Source organism: Penicillium odoratum, assembly GCF_028828045.1.
Source record: "Penicillium odoratum strain IBT 22623 chromosome Unknown utg000005l_segment0_segment0, whole genome shotgun sequence".
Taxonomy (NCBI): Eukaryota; Fungi; Ascomycota; class Eurotiomycetes; order Eurotiales; family Aspergillaceae; genus Penicillium; species Penicillium odoratum.
The window spans coordinates 7,489,515-7,516,659 of record NW_026643147.1 but is presented as its reverse complement, the minus strand read 5'-3'; the positions used below and the strand labels follow the sequence as shown (position 1 = coordinate 7,516,659).

General features: G+C 48.7%; 15 protein-coding genes across 15 annotated transcripts; 8 read left to right on the top strand and 7 right to left on the bottom strand.

Moving 5' to 3' along the window:
* Positions 1–1,566: 1,566 nt before the first annotated feature.
* On the top strand, positions 1,567–3,381 carry N7520_008418 (ankyrin repeat domain-containing protein; the record flags this gene model as incomplete). The annotated part of the gene is made up of 3 exons (XM_057142352.1): positions 1,567–1,980; positions 2,089–2,174; positions 2,280–3,381. 3 exons carry the CDS (start codon positions 1,567–1,569, stop codon positions 3,379–3,381), a joined length of 1,602 nt encoding a protein of 533 aa, XP_056996358.1.
* An 817-nt stretch (positions 3,382–4,198) lies between these two features.
* On the top strand, positions 4,199–4,988 carry N7520_008417 (glutathione S-transferase family protein; the record flags this gene model as incomplete). The annotated part of the gene is made up of 2 exons (XM_057142351.1): positions 4,199–4,672; positions 4,767–4,988. 2 exons carry the CDS (start codon positions 4,199–4,201, stop codon positions 4,986–4,988), a joined length of 696 nt encoding a protein of 231 aa, XP_056996357.1.
* A 961-nt stretch (positions 4,989–5,949) lies between these two features.
* Positions 5,950–6,320, bottom strand: N7520_008416 (uncharacterized protein; the record flags this gene model as incomplete). Its single annotated transcript, XM_057142350.1, has 2 exons — positions 5,950–6,069; positions 6,141–6,320. 2 exons carry the CDS (start codon positions 6,318–6,320, stop codon positions 5,950–5,952), a joined length of 300 nt encoding a protein of 99 aa, XP_056996356.1.
* Positions 6,321–7,646: 1,326 nt separating this feature from the next.
* N7520_008415 (uncharacterized protein) lies at positions 7,647–9,401 on the top strand (the record flags this gene model as incomplete). Its single annotated transcript, XM_057142349.1, has 1 exon — positions 7,647–9,401. One exon carries the CDS (start codon positions 7,647–7,649, stop codon positions 9,399–9,401), a length of 1,755 nt encoding a protein of 584 aa, XP_056996355.1.
* A 609-nt stretch (positions 9,402–10,010) lies between these two features.
* Positions 10,011–11,230, top strand: N7520_008414 (uncharacterized protein; the record flags this gene model as incomplete). Its single annotated transcript, XM_057142348.1, has 5 exons — positions 10,011–10,116; positions 10,239–10,250; positions 10,296–10,432; positions 10,503–11,131; positions 11,200–11,230. 5 exons carry the CDS (start codon positions 10,011–10,013, stop codon positions 11,228–11,230), a joined length of 915 nt encoding a protein of 304 aa, XP_056996354.1.
* Positions 11,231–11,612: 382 nt separating this feature from the next.
* Positions 11,613–12,650, bottom strand: N7520_008413 (DUF2011 domain-containing protein; the record flags this gene model as incomplete). The annotated part of the gene is made up of 3 exons (XM_057142347.1): positions 11,613–11,966; positions 12,020–12,569; positions 12,625–12,650. The coding sequence occupies 3 exons, from the start codon at positions 12,648–12,650 to the stop codon at positions 11,613–11,615; spliced, it is 930 nt and encodes a 309-aa protein (XP_056996353.1).
* A 390-nt stretch (positions 12,651–13,040) lies between these two features.
* Positions 13,041–13,715, top strand: N7520_008412 (uncharacterized protein; the record flags this gene model as incomplete). The annotated part of the gene is made up of 3 exons (XM_057142346.1): positions 13,041–13,091; positions 13,195–13,292; positions 13,346–13,715. 3 exons carry the CDS (start codon positions 13,041–13,043, stop codon positions 13,713–13,715), a joined length of 519 nt encoding a protein of 172 aa, XP_056996352.1.
* Positions 13,716–14,267: 552 nt separating this feature from the next.
* N7520_008411 (uncharacterized protein) lies at positions 14,268–15,825 on the top strand (the record flags this gene model as incomplete). The annotated part of the gene is made up of 2 exons (XM_057142345.1): positions 14,268–14,414; positions 14,467–15,825. The coding sequence occupies 2 exons, from the start codon at positions 14,268–14,270 to the stop codon at positions 15,823–15,825; spliced, it is 1,506 nt and encodes a 501-aa protein (XP_056996351.1).
* A 793-nt stretch (positions 15,826–16,618) lies between these two features.
* Positions 16,619–17,821, bottom strand: N7520_008410 (Zn(II)2Cys6 transcription factor domain-containing protein; the record flags this gene model as incomplete). The annotated part of the gene is made up of 2 exons (XM_057142344.1): positions 16,619–17,704; positions 17,753–17,821. The coding sequence occupies 2 exons, from the start codon at positions 17,819–17,821 to the stop codon at positions 16,619–16,621; spliced, it is 1,155 nt and encodes a 384-aa protein (XP_056996350.1).
* A 625-nt stretch (positions 17,822–18,446) lies between these two features.
* On the bottom strand, positions 18,447–19,896 carry N7520_008409 (uncharacterized protein; the record flags this gene model as incomplete). The annotated part of the gene is made up of 2 exons (XM_057142343.1): positions 18,447–19,735; positions 19,788–19,896. 2 exons carry the CDS (start codon positions 19,894–19,896, stop codon positions 18,447–18,449), a joined length of 1,398 nt encoding a protein of 465 aa, XP_056996349.1.
* A 759-nt stretch (positions 19,897–20,655) lies between these two features.
* Positions 20,656–22,420, bottom strand: N7520_008408 (uncharacterized protein; the record flags this gene model as incomplete). The annotated part of the gene is made up of 5 exons (XM_057142342.1): positions 20,656–20,999; positions 21,064–21,906; positions 21,954–22,186; positions 22,240–22,300; positions 22,351–22,420. 5 exons carry the CDS (start codon positions 22,418–22,420, stop codon positions 20,656–20,658), a joined length of 1,551 nt encoding a protein of 516 aa, XP_056996348.1.
* Positions 22,421–22,748: 328 nt separating this feature from the next.
* Positions 22,749–24,238, top strand: N7520_008407 (cytochrome P450; the record flags this gene model as incomplete). Its single annotated transcript, XM_057142341.1, has 2 exons — positions 22,749–23,677; positions 23,725–24,238. 2 exons carry the CDS (start codon positions 22,749–22,751, stop codon positions 24,236–24,238), a joined length of 1,443 nt encoding a protein of 480 aa, XP_056996347.1.
* An 86-nt stretch (positions 24,239–24,324) lies between these two features.
* Positions 24,325–24,819, bottom strand: N7520_008406 (putative L-PSP endoribonuclease family protein Brt1; the record flags this gene model as incomplete). The annotated part of the gene is made up of 3 exons (XM_057142340.1): positions 24,325–24,391; positions 24,446–24,603; positions 24,658–24,819. 3 exons carry the CDS (start codon positions 24,817–24,819, stop codon positions 24,325–24,327), a joined length of 387 nt encoding a protein of 128 aa, XP_056996346.1.
* A 343-nt stretch (positions 24,820–25,162) lies between these two features.
* N7520_008405 (alpha/beta hydrolase) lies at positions 25,163–26,232 on the top strand (the record flags this gene model as incomplete). The annotated part of the gene is made up of 2 exons (XM_057142339.1): positions 25,163–25,575; positions 25,626–26,232. The coding sequence occupies 2 exons, from the start codon at positions 25,163–25,165 to the stop codon at positions 26,230–26,232; spliced, it is 1,020 nt and encodes a 339-aa protein (XP_056996345.1).
* Positions 26,233–26,305: 73 nt separating this feature from the next.
* Positions 26,306–26,996, bottom strand: arp1 (scytalone dehydratase arp1; the record flags this gene model as incomplete). The annotated part of the gene is made up of 4 exons (XM_057142338.1): positions 26,306–26,665; positions 26,718–26,759; positions 26,818–26,873; positions 26,924–26,996. 4 exons carry the CDS (start codon positions 26,994–26,996, stop codon positions 26,306–26,308), a joined length of 531 nt encoding a protein of 176 aa, XP_056996344.1.
* Between the last annotated feature and the right edge of the window lie 149 nt (positions 26,997–27,145).

Genomic DNA, 27,145 nt, shown 5'->3' with positions numbered 1-27,145 from the left:
CACTTTCAAGTCGTCTTGTGGGGAATATCTCTCGCGCGAATTCACGCGTAAATTCACATACAGTAAATTGACCAAAAAACAAAGAGATATCGCTTTATGAATGAATAATATCTATGGACAATCGTAGATTTACCCCACGACCCTCTATAGTGGCAGGTATAGCCAATTTGCTGCTAAAAGAGCGTGGAGAGACCCCGATCATAACGGTCGGCCGAAATTAGGCTACAAACTTCGTTAAGCGACACCCTACCCTTAAAGCTCGATATTCAAGGCGATATAACTATGATCATGCGAAAATAGAGGATTCTAAGGTTATATAGGAGTGGTTTAACTGTGTGCAAAGGCTAGAACTTACCCCCGCAAGGGAGGCTGACTAATAATAACCCCGCGGTCAGTGGGCTATGACCCCGCAAAATGGATACCCAACTATGTATTGCGCTGAGGTTACATTTACAGTTGCCTAAAATCGCCCCAATATCGTTCGAATCAGGGCTTAGAATCGAAATTATTTCCTTCAATTAGAATGTCGATCTTTTCAACTTGAGTATTCTTATTTTCTCCTTAATTTTTAAAAAACAACAACAACCTTGTTGAAGCCACCGAAGAACTGCTCGAGCAGGAGATGCTTTTTCGCCATGGCAGACCCACTGTCAATCGCAGCGGGTATTATTGCGGTCATTCAAGCCACAGCATCTGTAGGTGCTGGAGTAGATAAGCTCCTTGAGTTGAGACGTGCTCCTGAGGAACTCGCCTGGCTTATGAATGAGGTAAGTCCATTCTCCTGTAGGTGAAGTAGAGATGCAAACTGCTATCTCACACTCTGGTCGTATGATCGCTTGAATCCATACGTTTTTTTACAAGTACATCCGAACTGAATCCATTTTCTGTACAGATTACGGATCTGCGATATCTGTTGACTTGCCTATACAAACTTGGTGCTATTCACGATAAATCAGTGACAGCCGCTACTGCTCGTATAGGCTTTCCTATTCAACAATTTAAGCAATTTATTGACAGCGCGAAGGGTTTAACGGACCAGCTAGATACTCTCATCAATGAGGAGCTCCGTCAAAGCAGCCGGACGCTAGACAAAAATGGTAACCCGAAAGTTTCGCGTCACAAGTGGCTATTGAAAGCGAGGAAGGTGCAGGAACTCCGAAGCAAAATAAAAGATCAGTGCGATAAAATTTCAGTCGCTATCGTAGCGCTTGGGGGCATTCAAATGTGCGTTATCTACGTGTTTCAGAGGAAGACAGCCGCAAAAATGCCCCTGCAAGGCATTCAAGCCGGGATCTTATTTGACACGTATGCGATATCTATAGGCCCAGAGTATTGCTCGACATACAGTCCTGCTCAATGAGGATTCAGGAGGCGTCAAGTAAGATGGATAACAATATGCAACATATACAATCGCAACTCGACGAACTGTTCTCTAATATCAACCCACCTCCGAGTATACGAGAACACCAACTTACATGGCCATCAAATACCCGTCCCACGTCTGGCACACAGAGACAAAGAATGGAAGGAAACCAAATCTTGCGCATAGGGGCAAGTTTTTCGCTCATGGAATGTTCCCAGCTTTGCAAATGCCAATGCTACGTCCGAACCGCCAGTCGGACGCCACGGTGGCTTCGTGAAACCCTCGGAGAGCTGTTCTATGGCTACTCTGGCACACCCGTGTTGGGAAAACGACCTTGCAACTACTCGCAATGCAAGAAGACAGAGTCGTCGTCATGTCATTTCACCTACTTCTTCCCCCACTGGGCGTTGTCCCGAGCATTACATGTGTCAAGCAAATGGAAGAACATCAGTGGTACAGGCATATCATGGACGATTAGGATGCCGCGCGTGATTAGTCCTGATGCTAACATCTGGAACATCCTCCTCCAAGGTACTATTCCACAGCTTCAGGACTGGATGGCGCGTGGTCTGGGGTCAATTTACGATGTCAGTCCTAGAGGTCAATCTTTGGCTCTTGTAAGTATTTCCCCCCTAGTTGAGAGCAAGATAGCTTCATGACAACGCTTTTCGGAACTTCACGTGTCGAAATATATACTAACTAATAATTTATTGTGATTTAATTAGCATTGCATTCAGCGGGAAAACTTTGACATGGTCCGTTTCCTTCAGATACAAGGGGCAGACTTGACTTGGAAGAATGAGGACGGGAGGTAAGCATGCCCATTACTCGATGAATTTCTTCCATCGACGAACTTTAAAATATTATGAGGCTGATGCTTATCTACCAACAGAGCTGCATTTACGAGCTTATATAGGAGAAAGATTCTCTGGCCGAACGAACCGGGAGCCAATGTCCGGGATACAATCTTGAACGACGTTATGAAAGAGGGCGAAGATCTTCTTGGATTTAATCCATTGCATCGAGCTGTTCAAGGCATGTCCGGTCAAGACTTGGAGGAGGTGGTAGAGGACCATTGGAAAGACGTAAACTCCCAAGATAACCTCGAAAACACGCCACTCTGGTGGGCAGCTTTGATGGACAATCGGGAAGCGGTCGGATTACTTTTAAAATGGGGTGCTGATACGGGGTTGAATTGTTCTAGTGGGGAAATAGCATTGCATGCCGCTGCTCTGAAAGGCAATGTGGAAATTGCGCGGCACCTACTCGATGCGGGTAGTAATGTTCATGCAACCAAGACTGATGGCGTGACACCACTACAACTGGCTGCGTTGGGTCCGAGTGCCGAAATGGTCCGACTTCTGGTAGCCTATGGCGCTGTCGTGGACAGTACAGGTACACATGGCGCCGCGGGTGTGACTCCTCTGCACAGAGCAGCAAGTATGGGTTACCCGGCGACGGTCCAAGCGTTAATTGATGCAGGAGCCGACATGGAGTTGCCATGGCCAGGGGGCAGCAGCTCAATAGGTTTGGCAGCTACGGACAACAACCTCGCTGCTTTCTCCGTGCTCAGAGATGCGGGGGCTAGGCTTGACTTTGTATCTGACAACGGCGCAACACTTCTGCACGTAGCCGCATTGCGCTCAAACTCTGCGATGATGCGGCTCATCAGTCAGAGTGGGCCAGACAAAGTTCACGTTGACATCAGCACTCCGGACAATTTTGGCAATACCCCGTTGAATTGTTTCTTGCGTTTACGGGAAAGAAAGATGCTAGACGAGAAAGAGTCGCATGAAGAGATTACTAGCTTTTACGATATGATGGTTGCTTTTGGTAAAGGTCAAAATGAGGAGTTGGCGAAGATTGAGAAGGCATTGTCTAATGGAATGGTAGATCTAGGGCTGGCCACTCAAGGCTTAAGAGAGGTGGAGTACGGAAACGACTTTAATGAAAGGGGATCAGAGGATGATATTGACAAGTTTATCGACGCGGAGGAGTCGATATATGAACGTATATAAGATAAATATCATTATGACCTTTAAGCAACTGTAAGTATCTGCAGCGTTGTTGACTTATCAGATCTAGACTGACTTAATTGCGGGTCGGATGTCTGATCTCAAACATGTCTATCAGGATCAAAATCTTCCCTTCCTCATTGAAGAAGGCGCGAAAAACTCGGCACCTCGCCGTTTTGTGGAAGACATTATTAAAGGGGTCAAGGAATGTAAACAAAGCCAAGATTATAGAGAGGACCAGCTACATTGAATCCATGTATGTTAGCCTATCTGGACACCCTGGCCCCACTTCACTGATCGTCTACTGAAAATCGAAAGTGCAATCCATTGCATATAACACGATATGATTTCAAATTTGAGGAAAAAGAGGAATATTTTTCCTTTCAATAAGGCAGGTCTCCGGGTAGTATCAGGTATCTAGTCTATTTTCCGCATAAAACCCAACTCGATAAGCCCAGTTACAAGAGGCTAAAGTCAATTCTAATTCGACAGTAATTCGGCTTTTCCCGATGACCCTCGCCCATCCCGTACATCGCCATGGCTTTCAACCCTTATCTTGGGCCGCCCAACATCCACGCTCAGTCTTCATTTCAGCCTATCACGTCATTATACACTCCTTCAGAGACTGTTTGGAACTACATGATATATAGATGCTGAAACTTGCTGCAATCCTCAATTGATTTTATTCTCCAGAGCTCTTTCTAGAACACATACAAATTGTCGGCATCCCAAACATTATAACGGAGACCTTCAATTTGAACGCCTACAGCAATGATTATTGAACAGATCAAAGACGAGATGATGAAAGTACCTGCAGTCGATGTTAAGGCCTCACACGATCGTGACCTCAGGGGCACACGGTTTTCACATTGCGCTGGCGGAGCTGGGTATGCCATTTGAAGCGGAAAGGATTGACTATAGCAAGCCGAGAACTCCTGCGTATCTCAAACTAAACCCTGATGGAACAGTCCCCACATTGGCCTATGGCGAACAAATCATTTTCGAATCGGCTATTATCGCGCAGTTTCTGGCTGACTCGGTGATATCGACGCACTTGACTCCGCGCACTGGGGAAATCCAAGGAGCCCTCATGCGAAAGAGAATCGCCTTCTTTGTCGGAACGTACTTTTCAAAGGCTAATATCTACTACTACCCGGCGATCGAAGCTAAAGTCGATGAAGAAGCCGAAGTGCTCGGCAAGCGCTTTGCTGATGCCGTCATCAAAGAGATCGAGCCTCTCTTGCTAGACGCGAACCCTTTCTTTGGTGGCAGTGACATGTTGACTATGGCCGAGGTAAACAATCTACTGCTCTTTTGAAGCCTCCAACTCCTTTCGGTTTTTTCCTCTGAGAACAACACAAGTCCGGAACTGATGACACAATTTGCAGGTCCTGACGGCCTATTTTATCTTGCGGATTTTCACGTTGCCTTACACCGAAAATGCGTCACTGCCAAGAACCATGGTAACCGATTTGGAAGAAAAAGCGGCAAAATTCTACGTGTGGGCCCAGGTTGTCATGAAACATCCGTCTGTGAGCAGTATCTATAATAGAGATGATTGTGCGGCTGAGATGCGTGATCGACGAGCGAAGGCTCGTCTTTCGGCATGATCTAAGGATCGGATCTTTTTTTTTTCTCTTGAATTATCTGATCTGCAACTGCACTCAACTTCTAAATGTTGTCCGATACTGGTGATGGCTAGTCATGCAACTTGCCGCCATAGCTAAATCTCTGACTACTACGGAAGCGACTAGCGGCCATGTGGTCAGATCATTATTTTTGTACTTTATTATACCAAAATATCCATAGTTTCAGTATTATCCAGTACTAATACTTACCTAGGCTCATTTGAAACTTGACTGCCTGACCCATGATTTATTTCCCACTAAGGGGGATCGAGTCCCTTCTTAAGTGGACCTAAATACCCTTAAAAATATCTATAATACTATTTATATCTATAGGGATAGGATAACACTAACTTAATCTTGTAGGACTTTAGAAGTTTAAAGATCTACTTACTAATTAACCTAGACTAGGCGGGAACTGACATATGTACTAAGGTTTAGGGACTATGTAACGTATGCACAGTCGTTTGCGCCCTTGTAAATAACTGTTTTCGGCCCTTCAGTATTTTTGAATTTTCTATTATTTTTACCATTTTTGCCTGGGTTTTGGGGATCTGACCGCATGGCCGCTACTCGCCTCCGTAGACTACATATCCACTCGAATATATCACCAGCCGCTTTAGAAGCACAAGAGCGATATATTTGATCTCATGGTCAAAATCCCTAGACTCTGATACAGCGCGCCTAATACCATCGCCATTTATTCCGCGCTTATATGCCCGAAGAGAGTCTAGGTGCAGTCAACGCAATTTTTGAACAGGTGTCCCTTGTCCTAGATTATGACGCACTAAAAAAAAAGGCTGAGCGGGGCTTATTGCTTTCAAGTGCTGGTCTCTTCTTTAATTTTTTGCTACAATAAGGGATCAAATGGATTCAAAAAGGGCTATCTAGATATAGAGATTTAGGACCGGGGCGGCAGTAATAGATGAATCGTGATATTGATTTTCTAAAAAGAATTTGTCTTGGGGGCTCCGTCTGCGGATTCTCCGGGTACTTTGATCAAGCTTGCGGGAATTTCTTCAGGAAGATACTCATTATAGCGTGCGGTGGCTCCTGAAATCTCCCTCTATAAATATCCGGTAATGATGGTGATCGGATCAGTCAAGAAGTGGGACAGAAAACTCTCTGCCTAGGTACCTCAAGATTGATATTCTGTGTCAATGCTCTTCGGCTCCTCCCGATGTATTGAGTGCCACGAACATCACCCTCATCGGTCTCATCAACATCAAATTCCTGAGTAATACTGAGAATCTCCATGCATCCAGCTTTTTCCGCAGCAGATGTCACTAGATCATGGTAGTTTATTTCATGGCCCATATTATATGGATGCCAAACAGCCCAAACCTCCTCCAACGTAGTGGGCCCACATCGCAATTTCAGTAAACCGAGGACAATTGCGAGATCTTGCCGGTACAAATGCTACAGATATGCAATAATCTTCATGGGTGTGCCGCTCTCGGGTAACTGCACAAGAAGATCGATAAGAGCCTTAAGATCAGTGTGTCGTTTTCCTTGAGAAGGCACAATCCTGTAACTCCATGTAGCAAGCTGAGCGATACTGGTAAATGTAGTTTCGATGCACAAGCTTAATAAAGGAGCCTAAAAAATACTTATGTAGTGACCAAATCTTGCGTCCAAAATAGAGGCTACTTTATGTCGAAGTGTTTGACTATATACAGGCTGTGGCTCAATGATCAAGGTGATATCGCGTGCTACTTTCAGTAGCATTGAATACTCGCGAACGATGCGATAAGTTTTGACTATGTCTTTCAGGATTGTGCTTAATGGTCCGTATCTGGGGATATGCACGTGAATGCAAAGAGTCGCATGCCGAAAAATGATGCTGAGCGCCTCACGCGGGAGTTGCTTATTCACCAGAAGAAAATTGAACAACGTCATAGAATGGGATTTGAGACCAGTAGAATTGATAGTGAAGTCCCGTGGCTTTATCTCCCATCCCGTGCGAGGCCAAGTGTGTTGAAGCTTTTCCAAAGCCTTGAGCTCGTTTGTAGAGTATGTAGAGATGATGGTGTATTTGATTATTCTGCTTCGAAGCTCAAATGGTAAGTCAAGGAAACAAAAATGGGAGTCTCTTCTCAGTTTCGAATCTTTTGCAAGCATATCAGCTGGTAGCCTCTAGCACGAATTTGTAACCAACCAACCTGAAAGAGATGCCATAGGAGTTGGTGTGCCTTGATGTCGCGAGATATCTTAATTTGAAACAAAGTCGGGCAGATAATACAAACAATGTTTCCACCTTCAGACTAATGTTGTATTGTGTATGTTTGTTGAGAATGCGACCTAGCGGTGATAGGCGAGTGGACTAAAATACGAGACTCTGGGGTCGCTGCCTGGACCCTGAGCGCAGCCAATCGCTTCCACATTTGAAGGTTACATCACCCAAGTGCTTGGACATTGAACAATCCCATTTTTAATCCACTAAACCTTGGAACATCTGAAACATTCTGTGTTGACTGGGTTATAGTTTTAAGTGTGCTCTCAGAGTGAGTTCATTGTACCACTGAACTCCGTATGGCTTGAATCTTGATTCTGCTGCACGTGATTTATTCACCGCTTTCAGTCCTCGACCATCATCGGGGAAAATGCTGGAATAGACGCGATGCGTTCTTGGTAGTTGGAACCATGCTACCACCACGAAATGCCATCGGTCGAATACCGACCCACACTCGACTGTTTCTTCGAACGAATGGCCCCAATATCTGCCTCCGATCCTTCACAAACCGCACACCACTTCTCCTCTCCCCACCACCCGGCCGGCCTCAATTACCATTCCTAACACCGCTAGCCCCATCTCGACCGCTGCCGCCACTCTCCATTCACCTGCGCAAGCATTTTGGCCGACTCATCTCTACCGAAAGTCGCGAGGGTTATAAGCGCCGCTTCGGCCGGGGCCTAAAACTTAGCCTTTCATTCGGCGCAATCTTGATCCTGTTCTCTATCATCCAACTCGGCGTCTATCAAGAAGATATCGAGCACCAATGGCCCACACCACCGGAATGGTCCTGGAAAAGCCGCTGGTCGCTGCGCTCTGCACAAGCGCTCCAGCATCCTGATTACATTGGCAAGTTGATGACCAATTGGCCCATGGTAGCCGGATACATGTCGGAATTACTGGAGCGGCTTGAGGATGTGGAAGGTGAAGGCAAGGGGATTGTTGAACAATATGAGGGTGGTCTCCTTGTCGAAGGTGTTGGTCGCACAGGTCTAGATGTATCGGCCAAAAGTGAGCCCTGGCGACGGGGATATTTCCAGGCTCTTATGGGTGCTGCAAAAGCGGCCGAAAACCTGGATGGCTGGGTGACGGATCGCAAGCAGAAGATTTCTGCACCGGCGGAGTATGTCATTGGACCGTCCAATCCCAGACCTAAGCCCATGCCTGCTGGCCAAAAGAAGGAGATTCATGAGGAGGACTGTGAGCCTGCATCACCTCCGCCCGAAACCTTTTACATGAAGGTTCTTACGACAAACGGATTCGACACAAGACAGAAGCTTGACGCTGCACTTGCCTATGCCGATTGGTTGGACTTCAAGGGTCTGCCGGATACGGCAGGCGATATGTATACTTGGGCCATGGATATTGCTACGGGTGGATACGAAGGCGACGCCAGCAAGATCGTGGATGTCAAAACCGGCGTGCTTAAAAGCAGTGCTTCTGGTCTGCCATCTGAGAACATTCTGCGAGTGTCAACTGCACTAGCTGTTCACAATGCTCGCCACCATAACCTCCCTGCCGCGCTCTCCATCTTCACATCCATCCTTAAGGCGCGTCGTGCCCTTCCTCTCTCATCCGACTCCTTCTCCCAAGCTTCTCTCCCTGCACTCCCCACAAGATCCTCCAGCGACCCCTTTTCCGCTCTTTTCAAAACCCTGAAAACCGTTTTCATCCCCGTCGAATATCCACCGCCTCTCTCATCAGGTGATGTCCCACCTCACCAAACAGCGAGCTCCCCCTGTGATGAAGCTGGCCTCATGACATATATTGGGGAAATCATCTACGCCTCCTCGTCCCATGATCAGGGCCTCGCTTGGACGCGTGATGCAGTCGAGATGGCCGAGTCGACGATGCTGAGTCTGAGCTCTGACGAAAAGGCTGCGCGTGCACAATGCGCGCAATGTCTGAAGGTCGGACTTGAGAATTGGAAGACCATGGTATCGGCACTTGTTAGGCGTTCCCAGAAGGAAGAAAGGGAAAGTCTTGAACGAGCTCCGAAAGCCTGGTATGGCGGTGCGCGTGATGCTAAGAAGAAGGCTGAGGTGTCAAGGAGATGGAAGGCTGAGGAGGCCGTCCTTGAGGATCGAATCCGGAAGATTTTCCCGCTGCTTGTTGGGGAATCTGATCTGGATTCGTTGTCGCCAAACAGTTCTTTGTTTTTGTAAATGTATGATAGTATATCCAACGTTTGAATCAAGTTCAGATGTTTCGTGGTGCTAAATAGTGGAACCTTGGAGTCTTGGAGCATTCAATATATATCCCGATTGATCAATTTCCATCAGTTGACCTAGGCAGCTGGGGGGCTACAAAGAATATGTTCATCAATTGATCCACACGAGTACTCCCCAATATAGGCGTCGACCCACGCTATCAGCTTGTGGACTATCAAAGTGGATCAGATATAAGCTTGGAACAGAACCCGCCTGCTCCGTGGTAAAGTTCCGCGCCGTGCGGAAAACTGACTTCTACCATTTTAATGTTAGTATCCTTTTGCCCTTATAAAATAGGTACGCACTGATAGCGCCAGGTAAGATTTACCACCGACCTGAACATTGGATGCCTCAGACCACTATTAGTTGATATACTTCAAGTAAATCGATTCCACAGTGTAAATCATAGTCGGTAAGCACAGACCATTTTGACTTGCCCGTTTCCCGTCGGCGAAACGATCGAATCAGAAGTGCGGATTGCGCCATCGCGATAAGAGCCCTTGTCCCTGATATTATTTTTGGGAAACATCTTTCTTTCTTTCCAACCAATTGAACCAATTGATCATGGAATCTGAAGCATTCGACGATATTGAAAAGGGCGCTGATGCTCTGCGCACCATCAAGGATCTGGCCTCCGGCGCCGCGGGCGGCATGGCGCAGGTTCTTCTGGGTATGTCTTCCTCCCCCGCACGAGAACTCCGGGGCGACCCCGGAAATAGTCTTGACTATTGCGTCTCGTGTCTTACACTTTTGGTATTTTGATGATCAGTGCCGTTGCTAACATTCCTTTAGGTCAACCCTTTGGTTAGTGACGCCCAATCCCCCATTGAAGCCATCTAACCCACCCAGATATCGTCAAGGTCCGCCTCCAAACAACTACCCAGTACTCTAGTGCGCTAGAGTGCGCAACCCAGATCTTCAAAAATGAAGGCCCTGCAGCCTTCTACAAGGGAACCCTGACTCCTTTAATCGGAATTGGTGCCTGCGTAAGTCAATATGTCGCAAATCTTATTGTACGCTGCCCCCGCCATCGATCTAATCCGACCACCTTTATAGGTCAGCGTGCAATTTGGAGCCTTCCACCAAGCCCGCCGAAAGCTCGAAGAGTTGAACCAAAAGAAATATGCCAACAGCGCCCTTTCCTACACACAGTACTACATGGCCGGTTCGTTCGCTGGTGTCACCAACTCCGTTCTTTCCGGTCCTATTGAGCACGTCCGTATTCGCCTGCAAGCGCAGCCGCATGGTGCTGGTCGCCTATACTCCGGCCCCATTGACTGTGTGAAGAAGCTTTCTGCTCACCAGGGTGCCATACGTGGTCTGTTCCGGGGTCAGGCGGTGACTGTCCTACGTGAGGCCCAGGCATATGGAGCCTGGTTCATGGCCTTTGAGTTCATGATGAACCAAGATGCGAAGCGTAACAACGTGAAGCGCGAGGACATTGGCGCTGTGAAGGTCGCCACATATGGTGGTCTCGCTGGTGAGGCGCTTTGGCTGACTAGCTACCCTCTTGACGTCGTGAAAAGCAAGATGCAGACCGATGGATTTGGCGCCGACCAGAAGTTCGCCACCATGCGTGACTGCTTTAAGAAGACCTATGCCATTGAAGGTCTCGGTGGGTTCTGGAAGGGTATTGGTCCCACATTACTGAGAGCCATGCCCGTCTCCGCGGGTACATTTGTTGTGTATGTTGTCATCTCCCCTCTCTTGATAAAATTTCCGGTATGGGCAACAATTGACGTTTGCTTTCCAGTGTCGAGCTCGCCATGAAAGCTCTGGGCTAATCAATTTATTCTCACGACCAATTTGAAGCGCTGTCTTACTTCGGCGTTGGCAATGATATCCTATACTAAAAGTTCAACGGGGCTAGATGTTAGATATGGTGGTTACAGTTGCCGCCGCTCCAACGGTTTTTACCGGGATCAGTTGATAGCCCTGAGCTGTATAGAAATTAGAACTCTTTTTCTCGCCAGTTCTTGCGACCTCTGCCTGTCAAGACATCCGAAAAAACTGCATCTATGAAACTTTCACTAGGAATGGATTCTGGAATATCACAACTACATATGTACATTATTCATGCATACTTGTATTCCGGGAGTAGGTTCATGCAGGGTATTCATCAAGCTTCACAGCAACTGTAAAATGGAACCAAAGGTAGTGACGCACTTAATCTTCCCCAGATGATTCGCCATCAGCATCGGCCATTGAAGTGTCACCATCTTCTTTCTTGTTTCCCATTGCAGCTGCCTTTTCATCTCGAGCCTTCTGCCTTCGTTTGATCTTTCGTTCGCGATTCTTACGGGTCCGCTTAGCCTGATCTTCTTCCTTCGCGATCAAAGCAGCCGTCGCGCGTTTCCGAAGTAAAACTCGTCGTTTCTTTCCCGGCTTCTTGCGAGTTTTGGGTGACTTGGATGGCGGTTCGCCCTCGATTACGTATATGGGAACATCTTTATCTTTCCGGGGTAATTTTGTTTGGTGGCGTTTAAGATGAATGACTCTCCAAGGAAGATGACAACCAGGCTAGGAAAGGGCATCAGTAAACTCTGATGAAAAGTGTAGGCGATTGGACTCACCCATGGCTGAGATTTGGCCCAGGTCGTGATATGCTCTCCTGTTACGGCAATATCCTCAAATTGCTTTTTTCTTTCTACCAGAGAGGCTTCATCTGCTGACTCGAGGTTTGCACCCCAAAGTGAAGGAGTAGAAAAGTAATACTGCCACCCCCGAGAAGCCTTGACAAATCGGGCTTGCGAGGGATCGCCCGAGCCTGGTGTTGGGGATCGCAGTCTTATTCGCAGTTTCTGTGTGCCCGCAATCGGTTTCTCACTCTCAATCGAAGAATTCTTGGTCTTCGTATTGGTCTCGTCGGCTTCTTCTGCGGTGTCCTTGAGGTTTGCCGGGGCGCTGAACAGCCGGAATTCGAACTCTTGCTCCTCGTCCTCATTCTCATCATTTACTGCCTCAAGGACATCATTTGCTTTTTCTGAGGTCGCACTGGCTCCAAATAATCCCTCAAGGTTGAGCAATTTCCCTAGGCGTACGTGAACATCTTGGAGATCCGATTCGTCGACTGGAGATAGAGATGGAGACGAAGCCGGAGACCGGACCTCATCGCGGCGCACCCTGGGAGTTGTTAGCAAATAGGGACTCATTACTGCAATCGGAGCATCCAGCATACCGCTTAGCTTCTGGTAAGCTAAACATGTCGTGAAATGAAGCGTTGTGTGGGGGGTGGAACATGCAGGGAAAAAAAGAGGTTATGAACGGTAATTCCACGGATTACGGCCACGGCCCGATGACATCGCACGGACGTCCCAACCTCCATCTTCGACCGCAACCGATGTTCAACCATTTGATTCCTCTACCCCCAGCTTTCCACCTCTGTGCGCCATCTTTCCTTAACTGTTTCGTTTCAATAAATCCCACACTCTTTGCTCTTCGAAACTTCGCCTTCATCTTCCCATCCACCCCCATCGAGGGGATCGGGGTCCCACCTTTGTATCGGCAACGGAGAGGTGATTGACACCCCGTGCTAGTCGCATCTTGCCCCTCCAACAATAGGTGTCAGATCTCAGATCACTCCCACCGCTATAGATGGGTATTTGTGCCTCTTGCCTAGGCGGCAACCGTCACGAATCTCCCGAGGTGAGTCCTGATGCTGAACGATCGGGACTAAGATGTCCGATGCGCATACCAACCCGTGCGATGCGCATTACCTGGATTGTATTCTGACAGATCTTTCTTTCAGCCCGAGTCCTCTCGCCTACTAGATGAGGATCCTTACCAGGCTGGATATGGCTACGGGGCGCTGAATCAAGCCCAACAGGCCAATCAGCCGGATCCGGAGTATGTGAGGCGCGAAAGAGAGGCCTTGGATGCTATTTGCCAAAGAACATCAGAGTGAGTCGAGTCCTCGATCTTGATCCCCATGATTTTCTTGTTGTTGTCTTTTCATTGACCTTCCGTCCCATTTCGTTCAGCTCTGTCATCGATATCTGGTCCCTCCAACCTCAACCCCATCTCCAACCGCATGCAACCCTCCATGTCCCGCGATCTACCTCCACATCACCCACCACAAACGATGGAAGTACACATCTCGTTGTGACTTCTGATCAGGCATCCACAACCAGTCGCCCGAATTCCGGTGGTGCGGTACCCAAGCACTGGGGTGAGGTCGTCGTCAACCCGAATAAGAAGCGCTCCCGCCCCAACATGAAGATTGAAAGTGACGCAGGTCGTGATGTCTTCGGGGTGCTTAAAGTGACATGAACTTGATGCCGATTCTGCCGGGAAACACAATCTTGCATATTACGATGAATCCTAAGAAAATGGCCTGGAGACAACAACGGTCACTGGGAAGGAATCAAGGAATTTGGCTGGAGTCGATATCTCTGCAATTTCGAACCGTCTTTGTACCATCTTTTTTGTCTATCTTTTTGCGTGTTTCTCTTATCCCTTTTTATGTTCTTTGCATAGATCGCCGGTCGACTGTGTCGCACATACATATCCCACATTTTGTCTCTCCTTTTTGTCCTGTCAATACCCCCACGGTGCAGGCCTCCATCGGACGATTTTATTTCCATTTGATAGAATTACTTACCATTGTCCTGAACCTGAGGAGCTCCGTGAAGATGTTTAGATAATGATGAGTATCCCTCAATGGTACAAGATAGTAAAAGATTCTCTATTGTTCGAACCATCATGGAGATGCGGGAGAGTGGATGGAAAGTTTGGCGGTCTGGACTTTTTCCGCATTGTCCGATCTCCACTCCAATTTTGGATTTCCGTGACAATTCAGTACACTCACTAATCTTCGTACATATGCCAGCAAGGGTCGTCCAGAATCAGGCTTTACGATACCTGCGTGGCTCCAGCTTGCTGCGAGCTTCGTTTATCGCAAGAAGCCATACCGGAGGAAGGCGATGGAACAGCGCTTACACCTGGCTCACCAGAACACCGGAAGCCATTGTGAGCCATTGCAACCCCCATTCGTATGTTTCTCACTAATGTAACATGACAGACCTCGGATGATATCATTTCGTCCTTGCCCTCAGTATCTTACGAGCGCAATCCAAGCTCCGTCCCCCTACTGCTCGTCACACCAAAACTCGCCCACCTGCTCGATCCTACATCACCATTCCTTGGCAATTTTATGAGCAAACTACTCCGAAATACCCCCCAAAGACCAGAGACTCTCCATACAATCACAGCTGTGGTTGACCGGATTCCGAACAGTGCAACACGTCCGCCAGGGACCACCCCCGATGCTATTGCTGGAGGAGAATATGATGGCGTGTCCATGTTAATGGTTGGAGAAGATAATGTGCAATGGAAAGCTACTCCGCCTCGCCGGATCGGAAGCCCAACTGGCGAGGAGCCCAGTCTAACAATCTCCATTCGGGATAGAACGTCCACTCACGCCGTTGGTCTGCGCCTTACCAATACCGTCTTTCTCAATGGAAATGAACGAACATTCACAGGCATGCGCTGGGTTGCGAGCAACGATGGATATGTAATGGACAAGTCTGCGGACCTCGCGAGCTGCGTGATCACATCCAGACAGGACAGTATTCGCCCGAGGCTGATGCTTCCACTAGAGCCCGTGACTCAACGACGAAGGGTGATAACAGGAATGGGAAATATTTTACGACAGCTGGCAAAGTCAACTGACGGTTCTTCAGATGAGCCCATGCCTGCCTCCACCGAGCTTGAGAAGGAGCTTCCACGTTATATCGAGGAACATAATATCGCCGACCGAAGAGTTTCTGTATGGGCTTTGGTGGAGACCCCAGACGTGGAGATTGCTGATCCCAATGCATCCATACAAGATCAACTCACTCAGTCCTTATCTCGGGGAGGTAAATTGCACCACGTCATGAGTGGTGGAGGTGGCTGGGGAAAAAAGCAGGGTCTTCTCTCCCTGGATCCAGAGGTTGCTTTCCCAGCTATCATTCGCCATAAGGCTACCGACCTGGACCAACTGTTCGAAGCAGACTCCAGTTCAGAAGAACCCATGGAGATGCCATTATTCCTTGATAATGGTTTGATCGGAGAAGATTTGTCCCACCTCTCCCAAGTTGCCAATGCAGGCGATTTCATTCAGTTCTTTGTCGCGGTGGAACCGACACAATCGGTAGAAGTTGGCGGCCAGGCTGGGCTTTCATATCACTTTGGCATAGTATCAAATGCCGAAGAACCACAACCTCGACTTCATGGAGAAGCAAAGCATCTTGAAACGGTAGCCAACACTTTTGGAGCCATGTCTGAGAAAGGGATCACCTACTCCCAGCCAGTGATCCAGACTGGCAAGGTGGTTGAATCCAGCACAAAGTTGAATGTTCCGGGTTGCCAAGTAGTTCTGGAATCTGAGAGATCATAATCATGTTGAATTGATAGATATACAGATATCATAATCCGTGCCAATAATCAACCTGGGCAGGCACGTACATACAAGTTATACTATGACTGATCTATAAACTGCCGCCCTGGTAGTAATTCACCTCTCCCCAGTCTTATTCTCATCAGGAGCATCAATCCACCCATTTATGCGGGTCCCCGAGTAAAGACAAAAGACAGCAATGAACGATGGATATACCGTTGAGCAGCGTCCTCTAAATTGGTGTGCTCCTAGAAGACGGCTTTTGCTCTCTGCACGTTCTCCACTCACCACTGCCGTGTCAAAGAGGTACAGCACAAATAGTGACAAGACATACCATTGCCTGCTTTCCAAAGCCAAGGTCATTAGTATATCTTTTGCACAAACATGTCAGTCCTTCGGTCATCTACCAGCTGGAATTCCAGACAACCAGCAGATCACGTTCGTCCACCGCTGCTAGGGGCTGGAATAATCACTCTGAAGTGCCAGGACTGTGAAGAATACTATATTCCTTGTCGACGGGAGGTGGAAGAGTCGTGATATTGAAGGGGAAATCCATATTTCCAAATCAATTACCACGACAGAACTGGCCAGAGACTAGTACTGCCGACTGGGCCGTATCGGCATCACAACCTGCATTATGGTTCTGTCGTTGTCACCTCCACCGGTATGAGGGGAGGCTTCAGTTAAACACGAGACTTCAAATCGCCCCCGTTCAGGCTATGGACCGTTGACAAGTCCGCCAACATTGGGAAACGGGGATCAATTAAGATAAGGCGAAACAAGTTCTTTGCTGTTAAAGACCCATCGTACGTTGAGGCCAGGCTAGTGAATCTGCCCAGCGATCATCTCCCGGTTGCATAATGAGCAGAAGCTCCGAGACGAGCGCCCGGCCCGAGTTACGGGCCCACCACCACTGGCCATCCAGCTCGCCGAGTAGCACGGCCCAATGCATGAGAACCAGAAGGGCCAATGGTTGCCGGCGCCGCACATTGTCTACAAACTCTTTGTCGACAGCACATAGCCAGGCGAGAGTATTGGCCGGTCCTCTGGCGTTGCTGTACATGGCGAAGCAGTGGTGCAGATGAGAAATGACCTCTTTGTTGATCAGGTGTTGGTCTGTATTGATGATGGAAAGGCTATCATCGTTCAGCATCGCGAGCCGATCCAGAGCGGCCTGGGTCCCTCCATCTAGTGATGGTCCATCGCTCTTCAACCCATTCTGGTTCGGATACAGGTTGAGTTTGATCCAAGGCCGGCCAATGGTGATGATGTTCTTGACGCCCTGAAGAAGTTCGAATAAAACGACCATGTTTTCCGTCATGCTGGAGCTCTCTCCACGTACAGCGGTGACCCGTGGCAAGGCAATGCCAAAGACTGTAGTAATAATAGACTGCGCCAGCACCGCTTCACAATTCTGTTCGGTCAGGTGGTCAATAGACGCTCGAAATGGGGCAAAGGTGAGGTTGTGATAGTGCAGAGCCGCGTCCATGTATGCGAACGACGCTGGTGGTTCCAAGGTGGAGGCGATGTGTAAGGCGGCTAGCGCCAATATGCCGTTCATGAGAAATTCGAACTGCAAAGCCAAGCGCGGGACATGGATCTGCCACACTTGCATTTCTGAATCGCTGGTACTCATGCTTCGGTACGTATCCGTGGCATAATGATGCATCAACTCCAGCTCCCGTACTCCGGCTACGGCGGGGATTGAGACTGGACTGGCCGGAGCTAGAGAGCATGGGGTGGCGGGGCCTTTCTCCCTAGCTGGCAGTGGCGTAGCCCGTCGTCCCAGATTAGAGACATCCTTTGGTGAAGCTTTCACATAGGTGCAGTCAAGCTCACGGGAAATGCAATTCGCGCAAGGGGGCCCTGTTTCGTCACACTGCGCCCGTTAGGAACCATCCCACAACCGCAGAAGGGGCCCACCGACCTTAACACGGCGCCTTTTACATTGGTCACATCCACTGCGGCTTTTTGTATGCGCTCGTCGAGGAGGCATGGTGGCGCTGGTTGGAATATGATCCAATAACTCCACTTCAGGCGAGGTGGAAGGGGGTCACGTGGTATACCGAAGCTGAAGCTAAAGCCGAAGTGAATCGTCCGCTATCTCCGAGTATGTCAGACTCACAAATAACAAATCAATGGGTATTGACTCCGATCTTGAGATTTGAACTCGGGATATCCTTTGAGAAAGTTCAAGTGTTGGTTTCCTCTCTTAAGTCATATAGGATACCCCAACCCTCAAAACCACTTACATTCCCGGGGAGGTTCTACTTTTAGATCAACTACATACGGATACTAGTACGGCATTGAACCTGCCTCTTTTAAATGTTGTTGAATGACGTTCTGATTGCTATTTGTATGTCGATCGGCATTATCACACATGTGCATGCAGAGTTGAGTCCTTTCCAGTTCGAATGTGTCATATTGTATCAATTGGATATGCGCATACTGTACATATATGTACCAGGATATAGTTTTGAGATCATTGGTCATAAATAAGTTATATAGACAAAATTCAATGCTAACAGGTTCGTATCCGCTAATTAGCCAAAAATCGAGATTGAGCCCGAAGTCCTCCCCTTGGTTTCCAGTTTTGATCATTCCCCTATTCAGTCACACTTTTATTTTTGGCGTCCGCTCATGAGAACGTACATATCAAGTGGCTTGATGCTAAAGGCACCATTGGCATGGAGTTTGTAGTCCGGATCCTCCAGCTCGAACGTGACGTCCTTGATAATGCTGGCCAAGGTGAAGAACGACCATTGCCAGGCCCACAGTTTACCGATACACTCGCGCTTGCCGTTACCGAAGCCCTTCTTGGCGGCGGCGGGCAGCTTGTCCCACTTGTCGCCGATCACCTGCTCGGGCTTGAAGGCCAATGGGTCCTCAAACACGGCCGGGTCACGGTTGACTGCGTTTAGAATGGCAATCATGGGCTGGTTGTAGGGGATCTCATATTCTCCTCCACCGAGGATCACAGGAGTCTTATCCTTAGGGTCGGCGCGGGGAATCGGCTCAATGTTAAAGCCGGGCGCGGTGGCAGACAGACGGATGGTCTCACGTAGAATGGCCTCGACGTAGTTCAGCTGCTTCAAGTGAGCCAGGTCAATCGGACCATCGCCTACAATAGAGTCGATCTCAGCTTGGCCCTTCTTCAGGGCTTCGGGGTTTTTGCTGAGGTAGTATACCGCATAGGTGAGAAGATTGGCGGCCGTCGCAGCGCCGATGAAGATCGTAACAATCTCATCCAGAACCTGAGAGGCTTCAAGCTTCGAGCCACTCTCTGGGTCCACACCGTTCAAGAGGGCGTCCAACATATCCTTGCGAGCCAACTCTGGATGGTCCGTCCGGCCCTTAACGATATCGGCGGCGTAATTGCGCATTGTCTTGGTCTGAGAGGAGAAGCGACTCTGGTATAGCCAATTCAACACCTTCGGGCGACTCGGTCGCTTCATAGCTTCCATGGTGGCACCCTCGAATGCCTGGACCAAACCCCAAGCTTTTTTTTGAGTCTCAGTCTTTTCACCCAGCACCTCCACCCGCTCGTTGAAGAAGCACTTCATACACGAAGCCACCAAAATCAAATCGAGATCATCACTGGCCTTGACGCGTTGCTTGGTGCCCGCGCTCCATTTCTTGGTGAGGTCCGGGACGACCTCCATCATGTCATTGTAGGTGGTATCGGTGGCTTCCTGGGTCAGGTGTGGCATCATGATCCGGTGAGCGATTCCCCAGCTCTTCTCGTCGTCATAGGCAGTGAACAAGCTGTTGTGGACGGAGTACCGGATCTCAACGACGGGTCCGGTCACACACTTGCGGAATCGGGTTTGGTCGCAGACTTCCTCGAGCAGAGCCACGCTGCAGATGAACACGAGTTGGTGGCCCAGCACGTTGATCTTGAAAATGGGACCTGTTTATACGATTAGTTTCCATCTTATTTTGCGACCATAAGATTTGCATACCATATTTGCTGGCCAGGCTGTTCAGAGAGTTCCAGGTCTCATTGGGGTTGACATCAAAGATGTTGCCCAAAACGGGCACACCAGGCGGTCCAGGGATTTCAGAAGGCATTTCCACACAGAAGATTGATAGAAAAGGTGTTTATACAGGATAAAACAAAGACAAAGCTGGATCGGTGGACGAGGTAATGTAGATTCAGCCACGCGGTGGGGGAGAGAGTAAAAAGCTATGCGCTCTTGGGTGGGGAGAGCAAAGACCTCATAAAAACCTTCAGCTTACCCCCAATCCACCAATCTTCAGCTGATGTGGACGCCTCCGATCAACAGATCGTATCTGATCCAATCAATGAAGTGGAGAGGGGGTTGGTTAAGAACATAGGTTCGGTCTGAATGTGGAGATCGGCACGATCGCGATGTAATAGCGCAGATTGGCGGACGCCGATCGGACTCGGATTGGTAGTTTAACAGGATATTCTGCAACTAACTGGGGTCGCGGGCTGTAGTGCGACCACCCAAGGGGGCAATCGGCTTCGTCAGAATGGTCAGCTTTGCGCCACTGCGAGGTTTTCATCTCCACGCACTTTGACCGCCCCTGCAAGTCATGGGAGAGAGGATTCCATTGCACTTATGTAGGCTTAAACCTGGCTTCTTTCCCAGGTCAACGTTTGGTAGACAAACCATGATAATTATCTTCAGCTTGAGTGGCTGTCCAAGGTGGGACATAAGTGGGGATTTGGCTGAGGAGAACCTTTGACATCATAGGTTTCCATGGCTTTCAAGGTTTTCCCGTGTGGGTCTCGGGTAGTACTGTACTTAATAAACAGTACGGATACGGAGTAGACAGATCACAATCACAGATGTTTAAGCATTACTACGACTTTGAGTCTGTAGGTCTTTCAACTCCATTAATCACCAGATCCCTTACATCTGAAGGCCCAGAAAAGTGTTTGGTCGCTGTAGTAAACCAAGTAACCAAGCTAAGAAGGGTAACCAGCCCAATTGCCGCACTGGTATAGTTCATGGAACTGGACGTCACAGGCGCTTCGGAGGGGAAGTTGAAGGTGATGGAACCAAATAGGAGAAATATAAGCCCAATTGCGTTGAAGGCAATAGACACGGAGGATGGAAGTGAATATGGACCGCTAAAGGTAGACGTATGGTGTCCAAACAAATAACCAAGAAGTCGGGCCAGGAGGACAAGACCATAGGAGACATCTAATAAAACCCAGATTAGCATTTCATATCAAGTGGAACATTCGAAGATATCAATGTGACTTACAGAAGCCTGTGGTGGCTATGGAAATCACCGTTTCGAATCCAGTCACCGTGCCGAAGTAGATTGCGTTCAAAGCTAGCTGAACGATCAAGGTGAGGAAGATGGCATAGACGGGGATCTTCTGCTTCGGCTCGACTTTGGCCCAGACTTTCGAAAACGGCAAGCCCTGATCCCGGGCGAATGCATAAACGGATCGAGACCCTTCTGCAATGAGACTCACCGAGGCGACGACAATGATGACAGTCATCATACTCGCTAAAACACACGTGCCTGCTTTGCTTTGAGTCGAATCATAGAAGATCTGGATGACTGGGACTCCTGTACTAGAATTCGCCGTACTATCAATATCCCCCATGCAGAAGCATAAGGTCAAAAGGAAGAAGAAACCGGTCACGGCGCCCATGATGACTGCCAGGATGATGGCCTTGGGCGCATCACGGCTTGCATGAGTCATTTCTTCCGTCATATGGCTGGGGGCATCATAGCAACACATGCCAAAGAAGCTCTGGAGAATCCCAACGATGGTAGCCATTGCCGCGCCTAAGCCAGTTGTGTTGCGGAATTCACCAAAAACAAAGTCTGCGCTCTGTTTATGATCATTGGTCGCGAGGAGCGTGATGATGATGATGAAGAACGACGCGATATTCCACACCAAAATCATTCGAGATAGACGATGCAGGGCATGTGGCGTGAGAACATTCACCGCCAGCGCAAAGAGGGCCACAGCCCAAGCCACCAGAACGGTATGCCATCTCTCAATGTTATACTCCGGAAAGACCAGGTTGGCCATGCCAAGAATGAAGTTCGACGCTACTGAGTTATTCACAGCGCCCATAGCCAAGATACCTGGTGAGTGTAAGCTGCTAGTAATTCATCCAGTCATGAAAACGAACCAATTAACATGAACCATCCAGTGATATAGGATAGCTGTCGAGAGACCTTGGGCGGTGCCAGCATGGCCACCCACGAATACTGGCCTCCACTGACTGGCCATCTTGCACACATTTCTGCCATGGCCAGTGCAATCAATAAAGTGATCACACAGACCCCTATCCAGCCAAAAATCATCACTGGTGGCCCGCCTGCTTCGACGCCAATGATGAAAACTCCACTCAATGCGGTCCAGCTAGCGAGATGAGCATGTTAGCGCGGGTTTGACCGGAATTCAGGAGTGCATACCAAGTCACAATGCTGAAACTAAAGCCAACCATATCCCAAAGACCGAATGAGCGCTTAAACTCTGCAGCTTATTAGCGTCATGGCCTGCACATTCACTACGTTGGGTCTTACCTTGTTGGTACCCAAGGTGCTCGAGAGCCACATCTTCCTCGGTTGAGGTATTGAATACCTCTTTGGCCATTGTAACGATTCCAATACTTGATAATCATGATTAGGCATGCGGGGGGTAAACAATTATATGTATCCTTGAATCCAGAATTCCGATGGCTTATCATGCGCAGATGGTAGGGGTCCAGTGGGGGGGGGGTAGATAAGCATGATGATTAATCTCAACGAATGATATATGTCGGAGATACCGTCGACTTCCACTTCAGATAAACATTTGAACTTTGATTATCGGCTGATCCGACCCGTCATTAATACCCCGCAAGATCTTATCGGATTCGCTGGCACGCACTTTTAAGATCAACATCTCCCGTATTATAGATAATATATATATGGATGATATCATGGCACTGACTTTCCCATTGAGTACCGTCTGGTTACTCCCACTGGTAATTATTGGGAGCCTCATTTCTAAATGGGTTTGCAGAGCTTTCTTCCATCCTTTATCCAACATTCCCGGGCCGAAGATCGCAGGATGTACCTCACTCTGGCTCGCATATCACACCTATATCGGTGACGAGTGCACCGTCATCTTTAACCTCCATTGTAAATATGGCCCAATACTGCGCGTCGGTCCCAATGACGTTGATATTTCTAATGCCGACGCTATCGAACCGATTTACGTTGCTCGGGGTGGATTTCCAAAGTCTCCCGTTTACTCCAAATTTGATATCGAAGGCCATAATACCATTTTTTCCACATTGACCCTTCCCGAGAGAGCAGCTAGAGCTAAGGCTATCACATCACTCTTTTCCACCGCCTCACTCCGACAGTCCGAGGCAATCCTGTCCCAGGTGTTTGATGATTTTGTGGCCAAGCTTCAACGCGAAGCTAAAAAAGGAGAACCAGTCAATGTGCTCAATGTTTGTCGATGTATGGCCCTCGACGCCATTAGTGTATATCTTTTCCAGCATCGATATGGAGCCCTTGACGAGAACTCAGGGGTCATGTCGGCATCCCCCTTCGTTGACGCCTATGTTGGCGTTGGGGCGTTTTTTAATCTCGCTGGGAGGATAGGAGACCTTGTCATGGCAGTCTCAGAACATATGTCCACGGAAGTGACAAAAAAAGCATTCGATCTGATCGACCGCTATACGGCGGAGCTTGTGTCTGTCGCAACACCTAAAAGTGGGAGTTATCAAAGCCGTCTTTTGGAGAAGCAGACACCGTTACAGTCGCAAATCGAAGTCAAGGATCTTTGCTTTGCCGGTACCGACTCCACCAGTATGAACACCGCGACAATCATGTGGTACTTGTCCAAATACCCCAAGATGTATGTTTATTTCATCTTGACCTGAAGTCCACTAACCGGTCGATCAGATACCAGCAACTCCGCGAAGAGATCCAAAGCTGTGTTACGAGAGGAGAAGACCCGATCGCCTGTAGCTATCTTCGTGGGACGGTCAAAGAGGGGCTTCGATTATCATGGGCCAACCCTATCCGACTCCCACGAGCAGTGCCCACTGGAGGCTGGAACTATCATGATTATCATTTTCCTACAGGGACTAGTGTTGGGGTTGCGTCTTTCCAACTCCACCAAAATGCGCAAGTCTTCCCAGACCCACTCCGCTTCATGCCGGAGCGATGGCTCAATCCCACCCAGCAGATGCTGGATCATTTCTTTGCATTCGGCAAGGGTTCTAGAGCATGCATCGCGCAGAATCTGGGCACTCTGGAGGTTACCATGGCGATATTCAGCATAGTCAAGGCGGATCTGCTGTGTGATGCAAGGGTTGTCCAGAACAGGATCCAGATAAAACAGTGGTTCAATTCACGGGTAGAAGGGGAAGAGATTTTGATTCAATTGAGCCCTAAGCTAGTTGATCCTAACTAGCCAGGACTAGACGTTGATGTATGAGGCATGCATAATCTAGAATTCTATTCGTTCGGTTTTTGGCGTATTGTAGTGTGTTGTGTCCATTACAACACCGCAATGCATTCAATTTCCACGTCGGTATTGAGCGGTAGAGTCTTGACCGCAACGCATCTGCCTTATGGGTCAGCAGGAGTGGAGGAACCTCATGTAAGGGGGAGAGCTCACGTGCGACACGGCTTCACATCACCCCAGTATTGGGTGTACACCGAGTTCATTTCCGCAAAGTCATCCATGTTTGAAAGGAAGACATTCACCTTCACCACCTTGGTGATATCGCTGCCAGCCTCCTCAAGAACGTGAGTCAGGTTCTTAATGCATTGATGCTAGGTGGACCCTAAATTAACTCGTGGCACTGAGTGCATATTGTGGATGCTTACAGTATGCGCTTTGACATCACCGTCGATCAGCTTGCCCGTTGTAGCATCCATCGGGACTGCACCCGAGCAATACACCACGCCATTAGCAATGATGGCTTGGGAGTAAATGCCAGGAAGGGGCTTAGGGGCGTTTGCAGTAAGAACAGGAGTCTTGGTAGTCATCTTGAATGCCTCGGATATTGAGTAACAGAGTCTGGAGAAAGTAAACTCATTCCGGATACGGGGAAGCTTCCAAAGTAAATACACAGAATACATCCCACGGATGAAGACCGATGAACCCCATCTAGCCACGTTACATTGGGATAGTTTTGATTGAATATGAATCTCTTAGTTTGGTTGGTCTAAGGTCCGTGGGTTTCATCCCCGCGGCACATCCCACCTGCCGCGTGGGGGGTTTTTGGTGGGATTGGTATTGCATTATTACATGACCCAAGGGATGTAATTGTGTGCTTCGAAATTCAACTTTCTCTTCTCTTTCAGCCTTGACATTTGCAATTCTGTCACCATGTCTGCCATTCCCGGTGTCACAATACCTCCTTATCCCCTCCACGAGTCCGTTAAAGACCTGCTGGATCCCGAATATACCACCTTCTATAACAAGTATGTGATCAACAATCAGCAAGTTCATCTGCAACCCGTTGCAGCATCTCGGACCAGCGGTGTTCTGATCCCAGGCGCGGGGCCAATGTTGGAGGTGGGTAAAACCCATGACCTTACAATTGCGCGCCGGGAGACCGAGGGACCGCCAGTTGAGGTTCGCTGCTTCACACCCAAAGGTGAAGCACCAGCTGGCGGGTGGCCAGTCATGCTTTATTTCCACGGCGGTGGTTGGGTCCTGGGCAACATTGACACCGAAAATGTGGTGTGCTCCAACCTGTGCGTGCGTGGTAACTGTGTTGTGGTGACTGTTAATTACCGGTAAGTTCCCCGATGCACTCAAGATTGAAGTTGTAGCTAAGAGAGATTAGTCTTGCCCCTGAAAACCCATGGCCAGCTGCTGTTCACGATTGTTGGGAGGTCCTGTTGTGGCTGGTGGACGAGGGCCCCGCCGCATTGTCAATCGACACGTCCAAAATGGCAACAGGCGGGTCCTCGGCAGGAGGAAACTTGGCTGCAATCATGACCCACAAGGCATTGGCCCTTTTCCCTCCTGTCCGCTTCTCCGCTCAATTACTGTCAGTCCCAGTTACGGATAATACCGCGACCGTGGAGACGAATGAGTCTTATCGCCTTTACGAGCACACCCCCGCCCTATCCGCCCTAAAGATGCTTTGGTACCGGAATCATTACCTGCCGAACGCCGGCGATTGGACAAACCCCGAGGCTAGTCCCTTGTTTTACGCCGGTAGCTGGTCTGAACTTCCCCCCGCATTGGTCATGGTGGGTGAGTTAGACGTGTTGCGGTCCGAAGGCGAGCAGTACGCCGAAAAGCTCCGGGAGGCAGGCGTGCCGGTGGACCTTCAGTTGATGAAGGGCATGCCGCATCCATTCTTGGCGATGGATGGGGTACTTTCCGAGGGAAAACGATGTATTACACTCATGTGTGATGCTTTGCAAAAGGCTTTCTGGAGCTAGTTGTTTTGAGACGCGCAATATAATTGATTTGATAGAGTGTTAATCTACCTGACAACTCCCTCTGTCATTTCCATCAATCTAGACCCTTGAAAACATCATCAAACCGCAGTTCATTCCATCGCACATTAGGCTTGAGGCCTGCAAACTTCCACACTCCGTCGACCTTGCGGTAGTAGTGCTCATTGGTGGCGTGGCCGTGGCCACGCAGCTTGACCTCTTTCAAATCGGCATCGGTATACACCTGGTGGGCTGCACGCAGCTGGTGGTGACCGATCACCTCGGTGTCAGATATCTTCTCCCACCAGGTTTGGCCGAGCAGATGCTGTGTCTTCACAGTGGGGTCACCCAGAAATCCGGGGTGGGTAACCATGGCCATATACTCATCTGCTGGCATGTCATCCCATCTTCGGAGTCCGATTTTCGTATAGTCCACCTGGACGTATGTCAAAATTTCTGTTCACGTGTCGGGATATTTCCAATCCTACCGTGAGTGTTGGGGCAATTATTCTGCGCAGACGATCCCAGTCCTAGCCAGAGGTGCTTTAGTTCCAGCATACGCCTTGTAGAAAATCAATGGCCACATACCTTGGCATCATAACTATCCGCCCAGTCGAAAACAAGCTTGGACAAAACCAAGTAGTCTGCAATATTTAGCGACACCATCTAGATTATCTTGTAAGAATTCACTCACCCTGAAAGCTGATGTCTAGATTAGGCTCTTTGAGCTCTCTGGGCTCTGTTTGGATCTTCACAGCGGGAGACATTTTGATTTTTGTGATTGACAATTTTGCAGTCTGGGGATACGTAAATGAAGTACTTCTGGAATAAGCTAACTTCACAATTCTCTTGGTTCATCTCATGCTTGGCTCTCCCGGATGCAGCACGACTCTACAAATGAAACATTTGAATTGTT